Below are 16,076 nucleotides of genomic sequence, written 5' to 3' on the forward strand. Positions count from 1 at the left end.
TTCCTGGGATGTCAGGACTGTCTTATGAAGAAAGACTGGATAGACTTGGTTTATACTCTCTAGAATTTAGGAGATTGAGAGGGGATCTTATAGAAACGTACAAAATTCTTAAGGGGTTGGACAGGCTAGATGCAGGAAGATTGCTCCCGATGTTGGGGAAGTCCAGGACAAGGGGTCACAGCTTAAGGATAAGGGGGAAATCCTTTAAAACCGAGATGAGAAGAACTTTTTTCACACAGAGAGTGGTGAATCTCTGGAACTCCCTGCCACAGAGGGTAGTCGAGGCCAGTTCATTGGCTATATTTAAGAGGCAGTTAGATGTGGCCCTTGTGGCTAAGGGGATCAGAGGGTATGGAGAGAAGGCAGGTACGGGATACTGAGTTGGATGATCAGCCATGATCATATTGAATGGCGGTGCAGGCTCGAAGGGCCGAATGGCCTACTCCTGCACCTAATTTCTATGTTTCTATGTTTCTATCCCCCCTCCTCCTCCTTTTAGACTGCTGAGTTTGCAGTTGATTATTTTATCAATAACATGGTGTAACATTTTGTATTTTGTCAATGATTAGCAATGGTGATAAATTGCATATGGGTGCACCACTGTCCTTACCTCTAAGAAATAATCAAACAATGGTTTGTACTTCTTGCCTTTCAGGGCAATGCCCTTGAATCTTTATTTGGGAAAAGGAAAAAAAAACATTTTAAATTGACTTTATTTAACCGACGATACAAGAATGTGATTTGACTCTTCTAGACTAGCCAATAGAATAAATCACAATTATCAGTTCTAGCTAAATTACGATATATTTAGCCACACTCCAACTGTCCATTTATTTCTACCTGCAGAAAATTCTTTATTGAGAAAACGAAATAAAATGAGATACAAAGCATGTATTAAAATTAAGGATACAAACGCTAACAGTGAAACTGTAAAAAATCATTGATTTCTAATGCTATCAAATATTTCAAACACAGTTTATAAATTCAAAATGATTTGAATGAAATGACCGCCATATAAGGAATAGTTGTGAACCTGTGACTTTCAGGAAGTGAACGTGTGACTTTCAAATAGGAAGGCGATGAATGCCCAATCAATCTATTAGCTCCTGTTTTTGTGGTATTCATTGTGGTAAGGATGGCAACATCGTTTAATCATAGGATCTTTGATATCATTCTGAAACATCACAAGCAAACTATACTTGGTTGCATCTTCATGTGAAGTACTAAAGCAGCATATTATTGATCTCATCCCACCAGAGACATCATCCATTCCCACCATCCAGGACCTCCCAAAAATCTTCCAGGTCTAGCAGCAATTTACACATGCTTCTTTCAATTCAGTATACAGCTTACAATTCTCTGCATTGCAGAAAACACAGCACAGATTGAGTGACTGATTTAAAGAATATCTCATTTAGCCTGCAAGAATGACTCCAAACCCTTCCTTTCTCTCTGACACCAATTCTCCACTCTTACCTTCTGATCTTTAGCTTCCCTCCCTGTTCAAACAAAGCTCAATGCAAATTGAAGAATACTTCATCCTCCAAAAATAATATTTTGAACTTATAAATGAATTCAATGATTTAAAATAATCAGCCATTCCAGCATTGTATCTCACATTTCTCAAATTCATTTTTCTTCTCTTTATGCAAATTTGATATTTCATTTAGCTACAATTAAAATATAGACATTAATTCAAACGATTTAATTATTATTTCAAACCTCTTTCACAAAGCTTCCCCACCACTTGTCAGTCATCTCTTTCCCCTCAACTAACATTCCCTTTTGTTCTCTACACCTCTCCACAGTTTCTCTACAATTTAGCCTTCTTTTGGAATCTAGCTTTTTCCAGTTGTGATGAAAGATCACGAACCTGAAAACGTAATTAATTTATCTTCAGATATTGCCTGATGTGCTTCGTGCTCTCGGTCCTGGTTCTATTTTAAAATTCTACATTCAAAATGAACTATCCATGAAATATTGCACCTCTTCAATTTTTACTCAGAACCACTTTTACTCCCAAAAAAGAGCTACCATAACCCTGAAGAATAAGTATAGTACAGTACATTAAATTTGGCTTTTTGGTCAAAGCTTCAGAAAGTTAGATGAAACATTTTTGTTTTGTAAATCATAAGCATTAAAATATTCACTTGGATGGCTTCAGTGTGCTTTGAAGTCAAGCAATCTCCTGACTCCTGAGCTCTCTTACCACTTTGCATCAATGATTTATAGCAATGTGCATCTAAATAACTTCCACACTATAGTATTAACATTAATGCAATGGCAATCTAATTGTCAAAAAAACAAATCACACTGATGATGTAAAATTATGCATTACTGATTTAGATGGATCATACATATGGAAATGTTAGTTATTTGAAGAAAGCATGCAAACATTTCAACACAATTCTCTGGGTTCTTTAAGCAATCCAAATCTGACAATGCAAATTAATTTCTTTTTTGCAAAATGCATCAGGCCATTTATAGTCAGTAATAATTTTAATTGCTTTCCAGACTGTTCATTATTAAATATATATTTAGTGCAAGTCACAATAGCAGAAGTTTAAATCTTCACAGCATCTATCCATTTCAACTGACTATTTTTAAAGCCATCAGAGCACTGTTGATGACCCAGTGAGGAGGAATTAGAGGAATTATTCAAATATGTGAATAAATTATACAAATTATGTTTCAGTATTATTATTGTCTCAACCCCTTGCATTGAATGAATCAAGAAGGGACAATAAGAATTGAAATTCTTAAGAGGAAACCGGAAATCCTGGAGAAATCCACGCAGGTCACGGGAAGATCGTACAAACTCCGTACTGACAATCACCTGTAGTCAGGATCGAACCCGGGTCTCCGGTGCTGTACGACAGCAACTCTACAATTGCGCCACTGTGCCACCCTAGGTGGAATGAACTCAGGAAATAGCAGACAGTGATCTAATTTGCCTGAGAGTTATAGACTGTTGAAAATCTAGATTTGTTCATTGAACCTTTTACGGCTATCAACGTACTGATGTTGTTTTACTTTACCCGGATCAATATTTACGCCAACACATCATAATCCTATTCATACTTGATCATATTTATTTATAACTGTCTGGACAGATTTACAGCAGTTGCATAGCTTCAATAATCTGGTTCATTCAAGATCATAGCTGATGTCTTGATAGAATTTGCACATTCTCTCTATGACACATGGGTTTTGTTTGGTACTCCAGTTTCCTCCCATCATATAAAGATATGCTACAAGGTTGACTAGTAACTGTAAAGTACCCTTTTCTGCAGGTACTTGGCAAAATAAATAAAAAGAGAAATGAACGGCATGTGGGAAAGAATAGGTTACAAGGACGTAAATAAGTGAAAGCGACCAATGGATTTTGTCAATGGACCAATAAATCTCCTTCGAGTTCTTTTAAAAATCTGATAAAAATACGGTACAATTGTGCATGAGGTGGTTAAACTCCTCAGAAATAACATCCGGTTTCACAATGACACCCCTGTGCCATGACTTCTTAGTTGGGAGACATCAATTTTTGACAAAACCCAAGGGTCTTGGAACCTAGAGCTGACCTCAACTTTTGAGTGTGGTTGCGACAGATTGAATGCAATAGATTGGGAATTGGATAGTAAATAACATAGTCCAATGACGCAGAGGCTCGACCAACCCCGACCCGGGGTCTGATCGCTGGCGCAGGGGAGCTGACATCCCCCAGATGCGGAGGGCCCAAACACTGCCGGCTACAGGAGTCAAGATCGTCCCGTCAACGGAGGGCTCGAGGCCCCCGAGAGCAAAGAAGGGAAGAGATTTGAACTTTTTTTCGCCTTCCATCACAGTGAGGAATGTGGAGCAGTCACTGTGGTGGATGTTTATGTTAAAATGTATTTTGTTTGTTCCCTTGCTTTTTATTTGTATGACTGACTTGGCAAATTAAATTCCTCGTATGTTGCAAAACATACTTGGCTAATAAAGTATTATTGTGATTATGACTGTGATAGTTTCATTTTAGTATAAAAATACAGCACGGAAACAGGCACTTCAGCCGAACAAGTCCACGCCATTGATCGCCCGTTCACACTACTTCTCAATTATCCCACCTTCTCATCAACTTTCCACACGCTCGAGACAATTTTACAGAAGCTAATTAAACTACATATTTGGGATGTTGGAGGAAACCCACAACCACAGGGACAACATACAAACTCCAAACAATCCTGATCGTAGCTCATGTCTGCACCCAAAGTCATGATCATGTGCTCTCTGGCGCTGTGCGGCAGCAGCTCTATCAACGGCATCACTGTGCCGCTCTTTGCTTTAAACATTGATAGCAGGTAAGAAAACTATTAAATAGATATAAAAGCAAAGGGAAAACTGGCAGAGGGAAGAAATGAGGAAGTGACCTAGAAAAATGAAAGTAAAAAACATAGAACACAACATATCAGCCGTTGACCAGCACAAAACTCTATTGCCGCTTTCAAAGAGCATGTGCTTAACTGTACAAATCCATTTTTAAATTACTAATGCAAACAGGTTAATATTAACCCCACCCTTAAAATATTCCTAATCTTTCCTTTAAATAGTATACCTATAAAGTTAAATCTATGAACTCTAGTTCCTGCTCAGCTCATAAGTGGGAATAATTTTTCACTATCAAACCTTCAATCAATTTGAAACCCTCTCTAAGCAACATCTCACAATCGTCTTCAATCCAAGAACAGTGATATTAACTTTTCCAAATTATTCGACCTAACTATAGGTAATTTTCTTTCCAGATTTTTGCTATAGCGTTTTCATATCAATTATTGACAAATGATCTCTCCTCCACTGTTATTTGCATGTTGGAGAAGGACACTAACTTTTCCCTAATTAATTCAATGTTTACATTGATAAAAGATTTTAGGTTTCAAAATAAAATTGTCCTTTAAAAAAACCCACTGCTTCCCATTTTAACTTTACAATACACTGGTTATGAAGCAAACCTTTGTATGGCATAAACCTGCTTTTATCATTTTAGTTTTAACGAGTTCACGTCAGATTTAGTTTATTGTCATATACACCAGTGTGCAATAAAATTCCTTGTTTACGTGAAGCTCATCGAGTAAGCTGTGTGTGTGATATATATAGTTATGCAGATTCAATATCTTTGCATGCTGGCCCTCCACTCCGCACTGGACCACTTGGACAACAAAAACTCATATGTCAGGCTGTTATTCATTGATTACAGCTCGGCATTTAACACAATCATCCCCTCCAAACTGGTTACCAAACTCGCAGAACTGTGTCTCTGCGCATCCCTCTGCAACTGGATCCTCGACTTCCTCGTCCACAGACCATAGTCTGTTCGTATTGGTGGAAATGTGTCAGCCTCGATAACAATCAGCACGGGAGCACCTCAAGGCTGCGTGCTCAGCCCCCTGCTGTACTCACTCTATACCCAGCGAACCACAGTGCGTAGCGAACCACAGTGCGAACTCCATCATCAAGTTCGCTGATGACACCACCATCGTGGGGCGTATCACTGATGGGGATGAGTCAGAATATAGAAGAGAGATCGAGCAACTGTCCATATGGTGCCAGCGCAATAACCTGGCCCTCAACACCAGCAAAACCAAGGAACTGATTGTGGACTTTGGAAGGAGTAGGAGGGGGACCCACAGCCCCATTTATATCAACAGGTCGATGGTTGAAAGGGTCAAGAGCTTCAAATTCCTGGGCGTGCACATCTCTGAAGATCTTTCCTGGTCCGAGAACACTAATGCAATCATCAAAAAGCACATCAGCGCCTCTACTTCCTGAGAAGATTACGGAGAGTCGGATTGTCAAGGAAGACTCTCTCTAACTTCTACAGGTGCACAGTCGAGAGCATGCTGACCGGTTGCATCGTGGCTTGGTTCGGCAATTTGAGCGCCCTGGAGAGGAAAAGACTACAAAAAGTAGTAAACACTGCCCAGTCCATCATCGGCTCTGACCTTCCTTCCATCGAGGGGATTTATCGCAGTCGCTGCCTCACAAAGGCTGGCAGTATCATCAAAGACCCACACCACCCTGGCCACACACTCATCTCCCTGCTACCTTCAGGTAGAAGGTACAGGAGCCTGAAGACTGCAACAACCAGGTTCAGGAATAGCTACTTCCCCTCAGCCATCAGGCTATTAAACCTGGCTCAGACAAAACTCTGATTATTAACAACCACTTTCTGTTATTTGCACTTTATTTGCAGTTTATTTATTCATGTGTGTATATATTTATATCATGGTATATGGACACGTTTATCTGTACTGTAGTAAATGCCTTACTATTTTTCTGTGTGCTTAAGCAAAGCAAGAATTGCATTGTCCTATACAGGGACACATGACAATAAACTCACTTGAACTTGAACTTGCTCTCCCGTCTCTCTGCAATCAAACATGCTCAGATTGAAACTGAACTCCTCTTCCTTGAATACCTGAACCAGGTATTTCATTGTTCTGGCTCTGGTGCATTAGACAGTTAAACACCCTTGACCCTTCAGTACATTATTGCCAGAAGCAGAATAAACTTTACGGCGAGTGAAAGAGAAGGGAAAAAGAACCTTTCTGAGAAGGGTCCTTGGCAAAAACATGATGTCATTTCAATTTCCACAGATGCTGCCTGACTTGCTGAGTGTTTGCAGCATTTTGTTTTTGTAGACAAGAGTAGGAAACAAATATTGAAGTCCATCTGCATTGTCATGAACAACTGACTGGTAAATAGTTACTTTTGTAATATTCAATTTGCTATTTTACAAAAAAAATACAGCAGTGAATCATTCAATTTCTGAACGTGTTTTAAGGAATAGAACAAGTGTTTCCAACAGTCAATACACCATCACATGATAAGCATGAGATCCTGCACTAACCTTTCGAGGATGTTATATTCAGTGTCAGATTTAAAGAGTGCTACCAGTCTGGCTTCCATTATTATGTAGATGTTTCCAGAAGAGAGCTCTGTTGTAAAAAAAAATGACATGGCATCAGTTGAGTTTGACAACCCTATAAGAAATAAATTGCTACCTTGCTTATTTAATTTTAAAGACAGGATCTCAGCATCAATCAGAAGGCAGAATATGTTTTTATGCAACAGTCTCAAATCAGAAAACTATTTGTCACTCTTGCTAAGATACTACCTTTTGTTTTTTGCTGGGATGTTAAAATCACTAGTTTGCCTACCTTTTAATACCCAAACCACACATCTTTCATGATAGATGTCTCTGTGATGAAGTTATTCCTACTGTGCTCTTAAGCAAGGAATTCCAGAATTTAGACTGAGATGCAGTGAAATATGATCAATTTCCATGTGAAAAGCCAGCAAGAAAATTTGGAGATCATCATCGCTTGTCACTATTTATCTAAGTGGTACAAGTTGCAGATTAGGGGGGGGGGGGGGGGGGTACTGTTAAAGAAACATTGACAAGTTGCAGAAGTGCACTTTACAGCTATCACAGTGCCTCAAGCGACTGAGGGAAGTGGATTCTCAGGGTGGTAATTGGGATGACAATTGAATAGGTTGCTTTGTGCTGGATTCTGCATTTATTCTTTCAAATCAAATGATAAGTATTCCATTGCAATCCTTGTTTATGGGAAAACATTTTGGGGAGTCAGTGGGCAAATCACTTAGCTCAGAATACATGACCCCTTACTCACTCCGATAGCATTTTATGCATTTTCTTGCGAGTACAAAGTTCATAAATTTTAATAAATTACAGATAAAGAGCGTATTTTAAGCCAAATTTTCTTTCAATTTACACCATGCAAAATATTGTTCTTAACTGACTACAGTTCCACTATTCTGTGTTGTGCTGACAAAAATAAATATAAACGCAAGGTTATTTGGTCGCTTGAACTTGCTCTGATTCAAGACCATGGATGATCTTTCGGATCATGTCACATTTCTGGATTAACATCATATCTCAAAATAATAAATGTTTTGTGCACAACTTCTGAAAAATCCCAATTAAAATATGATTTTATAGACATTTGCTCGGTTACTTTATCATCATCAAATTTAGTTGAAAAACACAGCAAAGGTAACCAGTTTAGCACAGCAAGGATACCACATGAAATTATTCTTAACTACTCAAAAGTGTGTTGCTTTACACTGGCTGATATGAAACACACAAATGGAAACCTGGAATCTGAGAATGTTGTGATCTTTATTTTTGCTTACCATGGTTAGCCATAGGACTACAAAAGAGATAAAAAGCTTTCATTCAAAACCAACTCCAACTGCAGTTCTTGGGACATCATTAAAAATCAGCTTCTGGAGGCATGAAGTTCACCTCCATAAGATCAAATGAGCAATATAATTAGTTGAAAACTAACAAGATCTATATTACAGTATTCCAGTTGGGTACATCATGACTGTGGAGATTTCAACACATTTTTATCCACCGCCTAGCCAGCTATCAGCTACTGCACAATAACTGAATGAGTTATTTTTGAACCCCAGCGGTATGAACATTGACTTCTCTAATTTCAGGTAGTCCCTGCTTTCTCCTCCCCTTCTCAGCTCTCCCTCTGTACACTGTCTCCGCCTCTTCCTTTCTTCTTCCTGCCCCCCACCCTCACATCAGTCTGAAGAAGGGTCTCGAATCGAAACGTTGCCTATTTCCTTCGCTCCATAGATTCTGCCTCACCCGGAGTTTCTCCAGCATTTTTGTCTACCCTAATGTTGTAATAATTAGTGGGAAAACACTAACCTTCAAGCAATTTATATCCCTTCTTTTACTATTTCATAAATCAGAACTCTTTTTTTTACTGTAGAGTGCTTGAATGCTGGGAGACTTTTGACATTATACCCAGGTACCTGTGCTCATAGTACCACATCTCACAACACATGGCCAAATCCATTTAGCACTGCAATCAGGAATAGTTATGAGAGGGGTAAATGGGCCATGTAGCAGGTGAAATATCTAGTCCACCAACAACATCACCCACTGTCATCTCTGATATGATGCTATTCCCAGCACGTAGGGCTGACTCGCCCGCGGTCAAGCTCGGGTCGGGCCGAGGATAATTTGGTTCGGACCCTCAAGCTTGGGTCGGAGCCTCAATGTCGAGACGGGCCGAGGTTGGGCCGAGGTGCATGAGCCACACTGCTGAGAACAAAAGGGTCCCTGCGTGGGGCGGGGGGGGAGGCGCTGAGAACTAAGCGGGACCCAGTGGGGGGGGGGGGGGGGGGGGGGCGAAGAAGGGATGAGTACTTTTTGTAACTTTGTCGGTGCCTTTGTGGCGACTCTTTTGTGTGCTTTGTATGCAAAAACAAAGAATTGTGCTGCATCTAGCTAGGTACAAGTGACAATAAATTATCATCACCATCATCATCCCACCACATCATTAGCTCACACACTTCTGAAACCTTATTCATTCCTTTGTAAGAACTTGATATTTCAGTCATGCTTCTACCCTTGCACCAAAGCCAAAATAACTAAATCACTCTTGAATATCGACTAAACAAATTGAATCGAAGGATAGAAACATAGAAATTAGGTGCAGGAGTAGGCCATTCGGCCCTTCGAGCCTGCACCGCCATTCAATATGATCATGGCTGATCATCCAACTCAGTATCCCGTACCTGCCTTCTCTCCATACCCTCTGATCCCCTTAGCCACAAGGGCCACATCTAACTCCCTCTTAAATATAGCCAGTGAACTGGCCTCGACTACCCTCTGTGGCAGTGAGTTCCAGAGATTCACCACTCTCTGTGTGAAAAAAGTTCTTCTCATCTCGGTTTTAAAGGATTTCCCCCTTATCCTTAAGCTGTGACCCCTTGTCCTGGACTTCCCCAACATCGGGAGCAATCTTCCTGCATCTAGCCTGTCCAACCCCTTAAGAATTTTATAAGTTTCTATAAGATCCCCTCTCAATCTCCTAAATTCTAGAGAGTATAATAATAATAATAATAAATTTTATTTTTATAGCGCTTTTCTAAGACTCAAAGTCGCTTTACAATAGTAACAGACAATAGCAAACGGAGAAGCGGCGAACAAACAGCGCCAGCGTCCTCTCCGTGCAGCACATAAAGAAAGAATACAGACATAACAATAATAGACATTTAATCGGAATAACATATAATCGGAATATAACAAATAATAAAGACATCACAGAGACACAAATTAAAAACAGAATTCAATCCAAAAACAGAAAATCAAAAACACAGTGTGAAGAGAGAGCAGCGGCAACCAATTCGCGCCAGCGTCCACTCTCCCTTCACGGCAGCCATCTTGGACACAGACCTACAAGACTACAGTTAGACAAAAAAAAAAATCATCCCCCCACAGTGGATAGCACTGTGGAGGAAGGCACAATGTCCAATCCCCACCCCATGTTCACCCCAAAGTCAGGCCTATTGATAGTATAAACCAAGTCTATCCAGTCTTTCTTCATAAGACAGTCCTGACATCCCAGTAATCAGTCTGGTGAACCTTCTCTGCACTCCCTCTATGGCAATAATGTCCTTCCTCAGATTTGGAGACCAAAACTGTACGCAATACTCCAGGTGTGGTCTCACCAAGACCCTGTACAACTGCAGTAGAACCTCCCTGCTCCTATACTCAAATCCTTTTGCTATGAAAGCTAACATACCATTCGCTTTCTTCACTGCCTGCTGCACCTGCATGCCTACTTTCAATGACTGGTGTACCATGACACCCAGGTCTCGCTGCATCTCCCCTTTTCCTAGTCGGCCACCATTTAGATAATAGTCTGCTTTCCTGTTTTTGCCACCAAAATGGATAACCTCACATTTATCCACATTATACTGCATCTGCCAAACATTTGCCCACTCACCCAGCCTATCCAAGTCACCTTGCAGTCTCCTAGCATCCTCCTCACAGCTAACACTGCCCCCCAGCTTAGTGTCATCCGCAAACTTGGAGATATTGCCTTCAATTCCCTCATCCAGATCATTAATATATATTGTAAATAGCTGGGGTCCCAGCACTGAGCCTTGCGGTACCCCATTAGTCACTGCCTGCCATTGTGAAAAGGACCCGTTTACTCCTACTCTTTGCTTCCTGTTTGCCAGCCAGTTCTCTATCCACATCAATACTGAACCCCCAATGCCGTGTGCTTTAAGTTTGTATACTAATCTCTTATGTGGGACCTTGTCGAAAGCCTTCTGGAAGTCCAGATACACCACATCCACTGGTTCTCCCCTATCCACGCTACTAGTTACATCCTCGAAAAATTCTATAAGATTCGTCAGACATGATTTACGTTTTGTAAATCCATGCTGACTTTGTCCAATGATTTCACCACTTTCCAAATGTGCTGCTATCCCATCTTTAATAACGGACTCTAGCAGTTTCCCCACTACCGATGTTAGACTAACTGGTCTGTAATTCCCCGTTTTCTCTCTCCCTCCCTTCTTAAAAAGTGGAGTTACGTTTGCTACCCGCCAATCCTCAGGAACTACTCCAGAATCTAAAGAGTTTTGAAAGATTATTACTAATGCATCCACTATTTCTGGTGTGGTACCCGCGGTCCCCTGCTATTTCCGGCAGATTATTTATGTCTTCCTTAGTGAAGACGGAACCAAAGTAGTTATTCAATTGGTCCGCCATATCCTTGTTCCCCATGGATCTATGAACCATGCCTGCTACTTCTTAGCTCAGAATTATTCGAAAGAAAAATATAGACATTCTGTGCAACTGAATTGTCAGCAACCTTTGACACAGATAAATCATTCTATTCATCCAACTTCATACGGCTTGCCATTAGCATCTACCTTCGCTAGTCATTCACAGCCAGACATGCATTAATTACAAAATCTCCCATTTTTGCATGGCTACCCCTGCTAATCTCAAGGATCTATCCGTAGCACCCTCCTATATCTAATTTATACACTGTCCTTCCACTGTCCTAGCCCACAACAAGCTGGCAGTTTCCACACGCTCACCAACTGTACCAATTCTGCCTCACCACTACTTCTCTTGGCCCCTCTACCATTTCAGAAGTATTAGTGAGCTTCACTGACTTACAGGATTCAACAAGCAGAAACTTGCCAAGTGAAATATTGCAAATGACCATAATCACAATTTGGAATGCTGAAACAAATATTTTTCTGAGCCAACAACACTATACCTTTTCCAAGCAAATGTCTGAAGTCGAAAAAGACAAGCTTACAACTTGAGAGAGGACACATTGGACAGGATGGTTTTATTCACACTGGATCGCAAGAGGTTGAAACTTTCTAGAGGTTTAAAAAATTGTAAGGGGCATAGATAGTGAGAATCTATTTCCCAGGGAAGGGGAATCTCGAACTTGAGGGCATCGATCAAGGGTGAGAGGGTAGAAATTTACAGGAGATTTGAGGGGTCGGCTTTTCACACAGAGGGTGAATATCTGGAACCAGCTACCAGAGGAGGTGGTGGGTGCAGATACAACTACAACATTTAAAAAGTACTCGGGCAATGGCTTGGACAGAAACAAAAATCTAGTGGGAATAGGCCGATTGGAGGAAAATGGGATTGGTATAAATAGGCATCATAGTTGGCATAGACAAAGTGGTCTGAAAGGGGCTTTTTCTATGTGGGAAAAGTTCAACCTTGATATTATTAATTACTTCAGCTCATCTGCGACTAAAATCCTCAATTATATCTATGTTACACACAGACTTATTAATTCCAATGCATTGCTGGCCGCTTTCAACCCTACAAACCTACCCATACCTTTTGTGTCTTAACTCTTACTAAATGCCAATCCACACATTAACATGTGCTCGCTGACCTCCATATTGACTGATGCTTCTTAAAACCTCTCTCTTCAGCCAGGCTTCTGGATGTGTGGCCCAATAGCTCCTCATGATAGGCTGACAAATTTCATTTGATAAGGATCCTTTGAAGCTTCTTCAGTATTTTCCAACATTAAAAACATACAAATACTGTTTTTTGCTGTTAACATGCATCGAATATTCCACAGCTGTCCTGGTGGGTCTCTAATGTTGCATCCTTGATCCATGAAAAGCATTATCCCAACACTTACTACTCCATTCACTGCACTCACTGATCATTATGGGTTCCCTGCCTAGCAATGGTCTCATCCATAATAGTCCCTGCATCTCCTCTAATCATCAAAACATCCACAGAACCTAAATTCCAACCCTGTCCATCCCGATTTCATCTTTGCAGGTGTCTTCAGCTTTCCACAGCCTCTGAAATAACTCACTGAACCAGGCAATAATGCAGTCAGTAGAGCTACCTAAATACTGACCACGGGTTCCCTCCGTGCTCTGGTTTCCTCCCACATAACAAATATGTGTAGGTTGATAGGTTAATTGCCCCCTGCAAATTGATTCTGGTTTAATTTGTGTGTGTGTGTGTGTGTGAAATTGATTAGAATGCAGGATATAAATAATAGGATTGCTATAGAATTGATGCAAATGGTTGTTAATGGTAGGCTGTGACTTGATCGGCCAAAGGCCTATTTCAATGCTTTATCTCTCTATGACACTGTCTCTGTTCCACCCTTTTCTTAAAAATCTAACTCTTTAACCATCTTCTGTCTTCTTTTGTGATTCAATTACATTTCTTTCATAAAAACCTCCCATGAAGTACCTTACACTTCCTTATAAAGCGTACTTTTGTTGTTGAGTGAAGAGGATGGGGAACAACACTGTTCTATCTGGGTCAAAGACATCAAAAATTGTTACTGGTTGGTGAGCAAAACATAAGTCACAGAAATAATTCTACAATTAAATATAGGCATAGCTAAGCTGATAAGTTACTAACGTATGTGTCATACGATTCAACGTCTGAAAAAAAAAGTACCTGCAATACAGGCTACTTGTCGGACTTTGTTACCATGGCAACATAGGTGTTGAAGGACAGCGAAGGACAAAACAAAATCAGAGGCTGCATAGACTTCCAAAATAAAGGGACTGTGCAGCGAACAAGGGCATTTTCTTCTGATCAATTTCATTTATTTTCTCCCCTGAAAGCATTAACTTCTTGCTTAAGTGCATATTCATCAGCATCTGCTAGCCTCTATACATTGCTCAAGTGTCCATTATTAATATGTGAGTCTTAACACAAAGGATTTGGAGGCTTTTGAATTATAGATGCATTGCAGGCAAACCCAATCCCAAAAGTGCTGACACATATACCAGTACACCCTAACGACTGTTTTTAAAAAATGAAAACAGAAAATGTCGGTAACACCGGTAAAATACATTTGAACAGGTACATGGATAGGAAAGATTTAGACGAATACAGGTCAAACATGAGCAAATGGGATTAGTGTAAATGGGCCTGTTTCCATGCTGTATAATTCTCTGACAGCATCAGCAAAAAAAGAAAGGGAATTAATATTTCAACTCCAAGACCCTTTGTTAGAACCTGAAATGATAACTCTGTTTCTCTTTTCAAAGATGCTACCTTATTTACTATTTCATGCTCCCAGCAACTGCAGATTTTCTTTTTGTTTGAGTGACTCTTGTCAAATTTACTCAAAAGCAACTGACTCAGTGCAAACAATTTTTAACTGAGTCTTCCTGGACTGTTTTCAGCAGCTAAGAGATCAGAGAACCCTGTGGGGAGGCACTTGGGGTGCCATGTTTTGCAGAGAGTAGGAGGTTAGTAATTGATCCCACTCTTGTCAATCACATTAACAACAAGATGAAAATAATATATACATTTTTCATATGTAGTGTTCAGATAGGCTCCAACAGTAAACTTATATATTGCCACAATATGATCTCCGCTAATTAAATGCACATTTCAACTGTGGCAAGGCATTACAGTGACAAGCATACACTGTACCACTCCGTAGCACCACAGAATAGGAACAGAACATCAATCTAGCTTCTTTTAATTTGACAATGCACTGCCTCTGAAAAACTACTTGAAACCAAAATCTACTTGAAAGCAAACCATACTTGAAAGCAAGTGTGAGAGCTATCACTTTCAGATGAAAAGGTTCACCAAAGTGGGAATTCTATTTATCTCCAGCAAACGAAGTCTACTAATTTACAGAAGATGGCAGAACTACAACCTCATTACCCAAACTGAACCCAAAGTCATGTGACCACATGCGATCATATTATCAGTTGGGTAAAATAATAATTCTACGTCCTCTGCCTCAATTAAGGTTGATTTTTTTTAAATTACTCCCTGATTGCGATTTAAGCATCAATGTAAAAGGCAGCATTTATTGTCTATCCCTCATTATCCATGAAGTGAATGACTTCTGAAGCCATTCAAGTGTCATCTGTATTTTGTGGGTCTGAAGCCACATTTCAGCCAGATCAGGATAGGACAGCAGATTTCCTCCCGTCTGAAATGTTTGTAATAATCTTAACAGTTTCCAGACTACTGAGTGAATTGAAATACCGCAGCAGGCAGTGAAGAAAGCGAATGGTATGTTAGCTTTCATAGCAAAAGGATTTGAGTATAGGAGCAGGGAGGTTCTACTGCAGTTGTACAGGGTCTTGGTGAGACCACACCTGGAGTATTGCGTACAGTTTTGGTCTCCAAATCTGAGGAAGGACATTATTGCCCTAGAGGGAGTGCAGAGAAGGTTCACCAGGCTGATTCCTGGGATGTCAGGACAGTCTTATGAAGAAAGACTGGATAGACTTGGTTTATACTCTCTAGAATTTAGGAGATTGAGAGGGGATCTTATAGAAACTTATAAAATTCTTAAGGGGTTGGACAGGCTAGATGCAGGAAGATTGCTCCCGATGTTGGGGAAGTCCAGGACAAGGGGTCACAGCTTAAGGATAAGGGGGAAATCCTTTAAAACCGAGATGAGAAGAACTTTTTTCACACAGAGAGTGGTGAATCTCTGGAACTCTCTGCCACAGAGGGTAGTCGAGGCCAGTTCATTGGCTATATTTAAGAGGGAGTTAGATGTGGCCCTTGTGGCTAAGGGGATCAGAGGGTATGGAGAGAAGGCAGGTACGGGATACTGAGTTGGATGATCAGCCATGATCATATTGAAGAGCTCGAAGGGCCGAATGGCCTACTCCTGCACCTAATTTCTATGTTTCTATGTTTCTACCATATCCCAGTTGTCTGGATTACTGTCTTACTAACCTAACCACCATAATATTGA

The 16,076-nt window shown here is 40.3% G+C and overlaps 1 protein-coding gene across 1 annotated transcript in view; it reads right to left on the bottom strand.

Moving 5' to 3' along the window:
- iars1 (isoleucyl-tRNA synthetase 1) overlaps window positions 1–16,076 on the bottom strand; it is a 168,415-nt gene that overhangs the window by 123,094 nt on the left and 29,245 nt on the right. Inside the window, exons 8-9 of the mRNA XM_033037262.1 lie at window positions 6,884–6,971; window positions 611–671 (exon numbers count right to left, since the gene is read on the bottom strand). Coding sequence (XP_032893153.1) covers window positions 611–671; window positions 6,884–6,971 — 149 coding nt within the window. The remainder of the gene's footprint in view (window positions 1–610; window positions 672–6,883; window positions 6,972–16,076) is intronic.

This window comes from Amblyraja radiata, chromosome 18 (genome assembly GCF_010909765.2).
Source record: "Amblyraja radiata isolate CabotCenter1 chromosome 18, sAmbRad1.1.pri, whole genome shotgun sequence".
Classification (NCBI taxonomy): Eukaryota; Metazoa; Chordata; class Chondrichthyes; order Rajiformes; family Rajidae; genus Amblyraja; species Amblyraja radiata.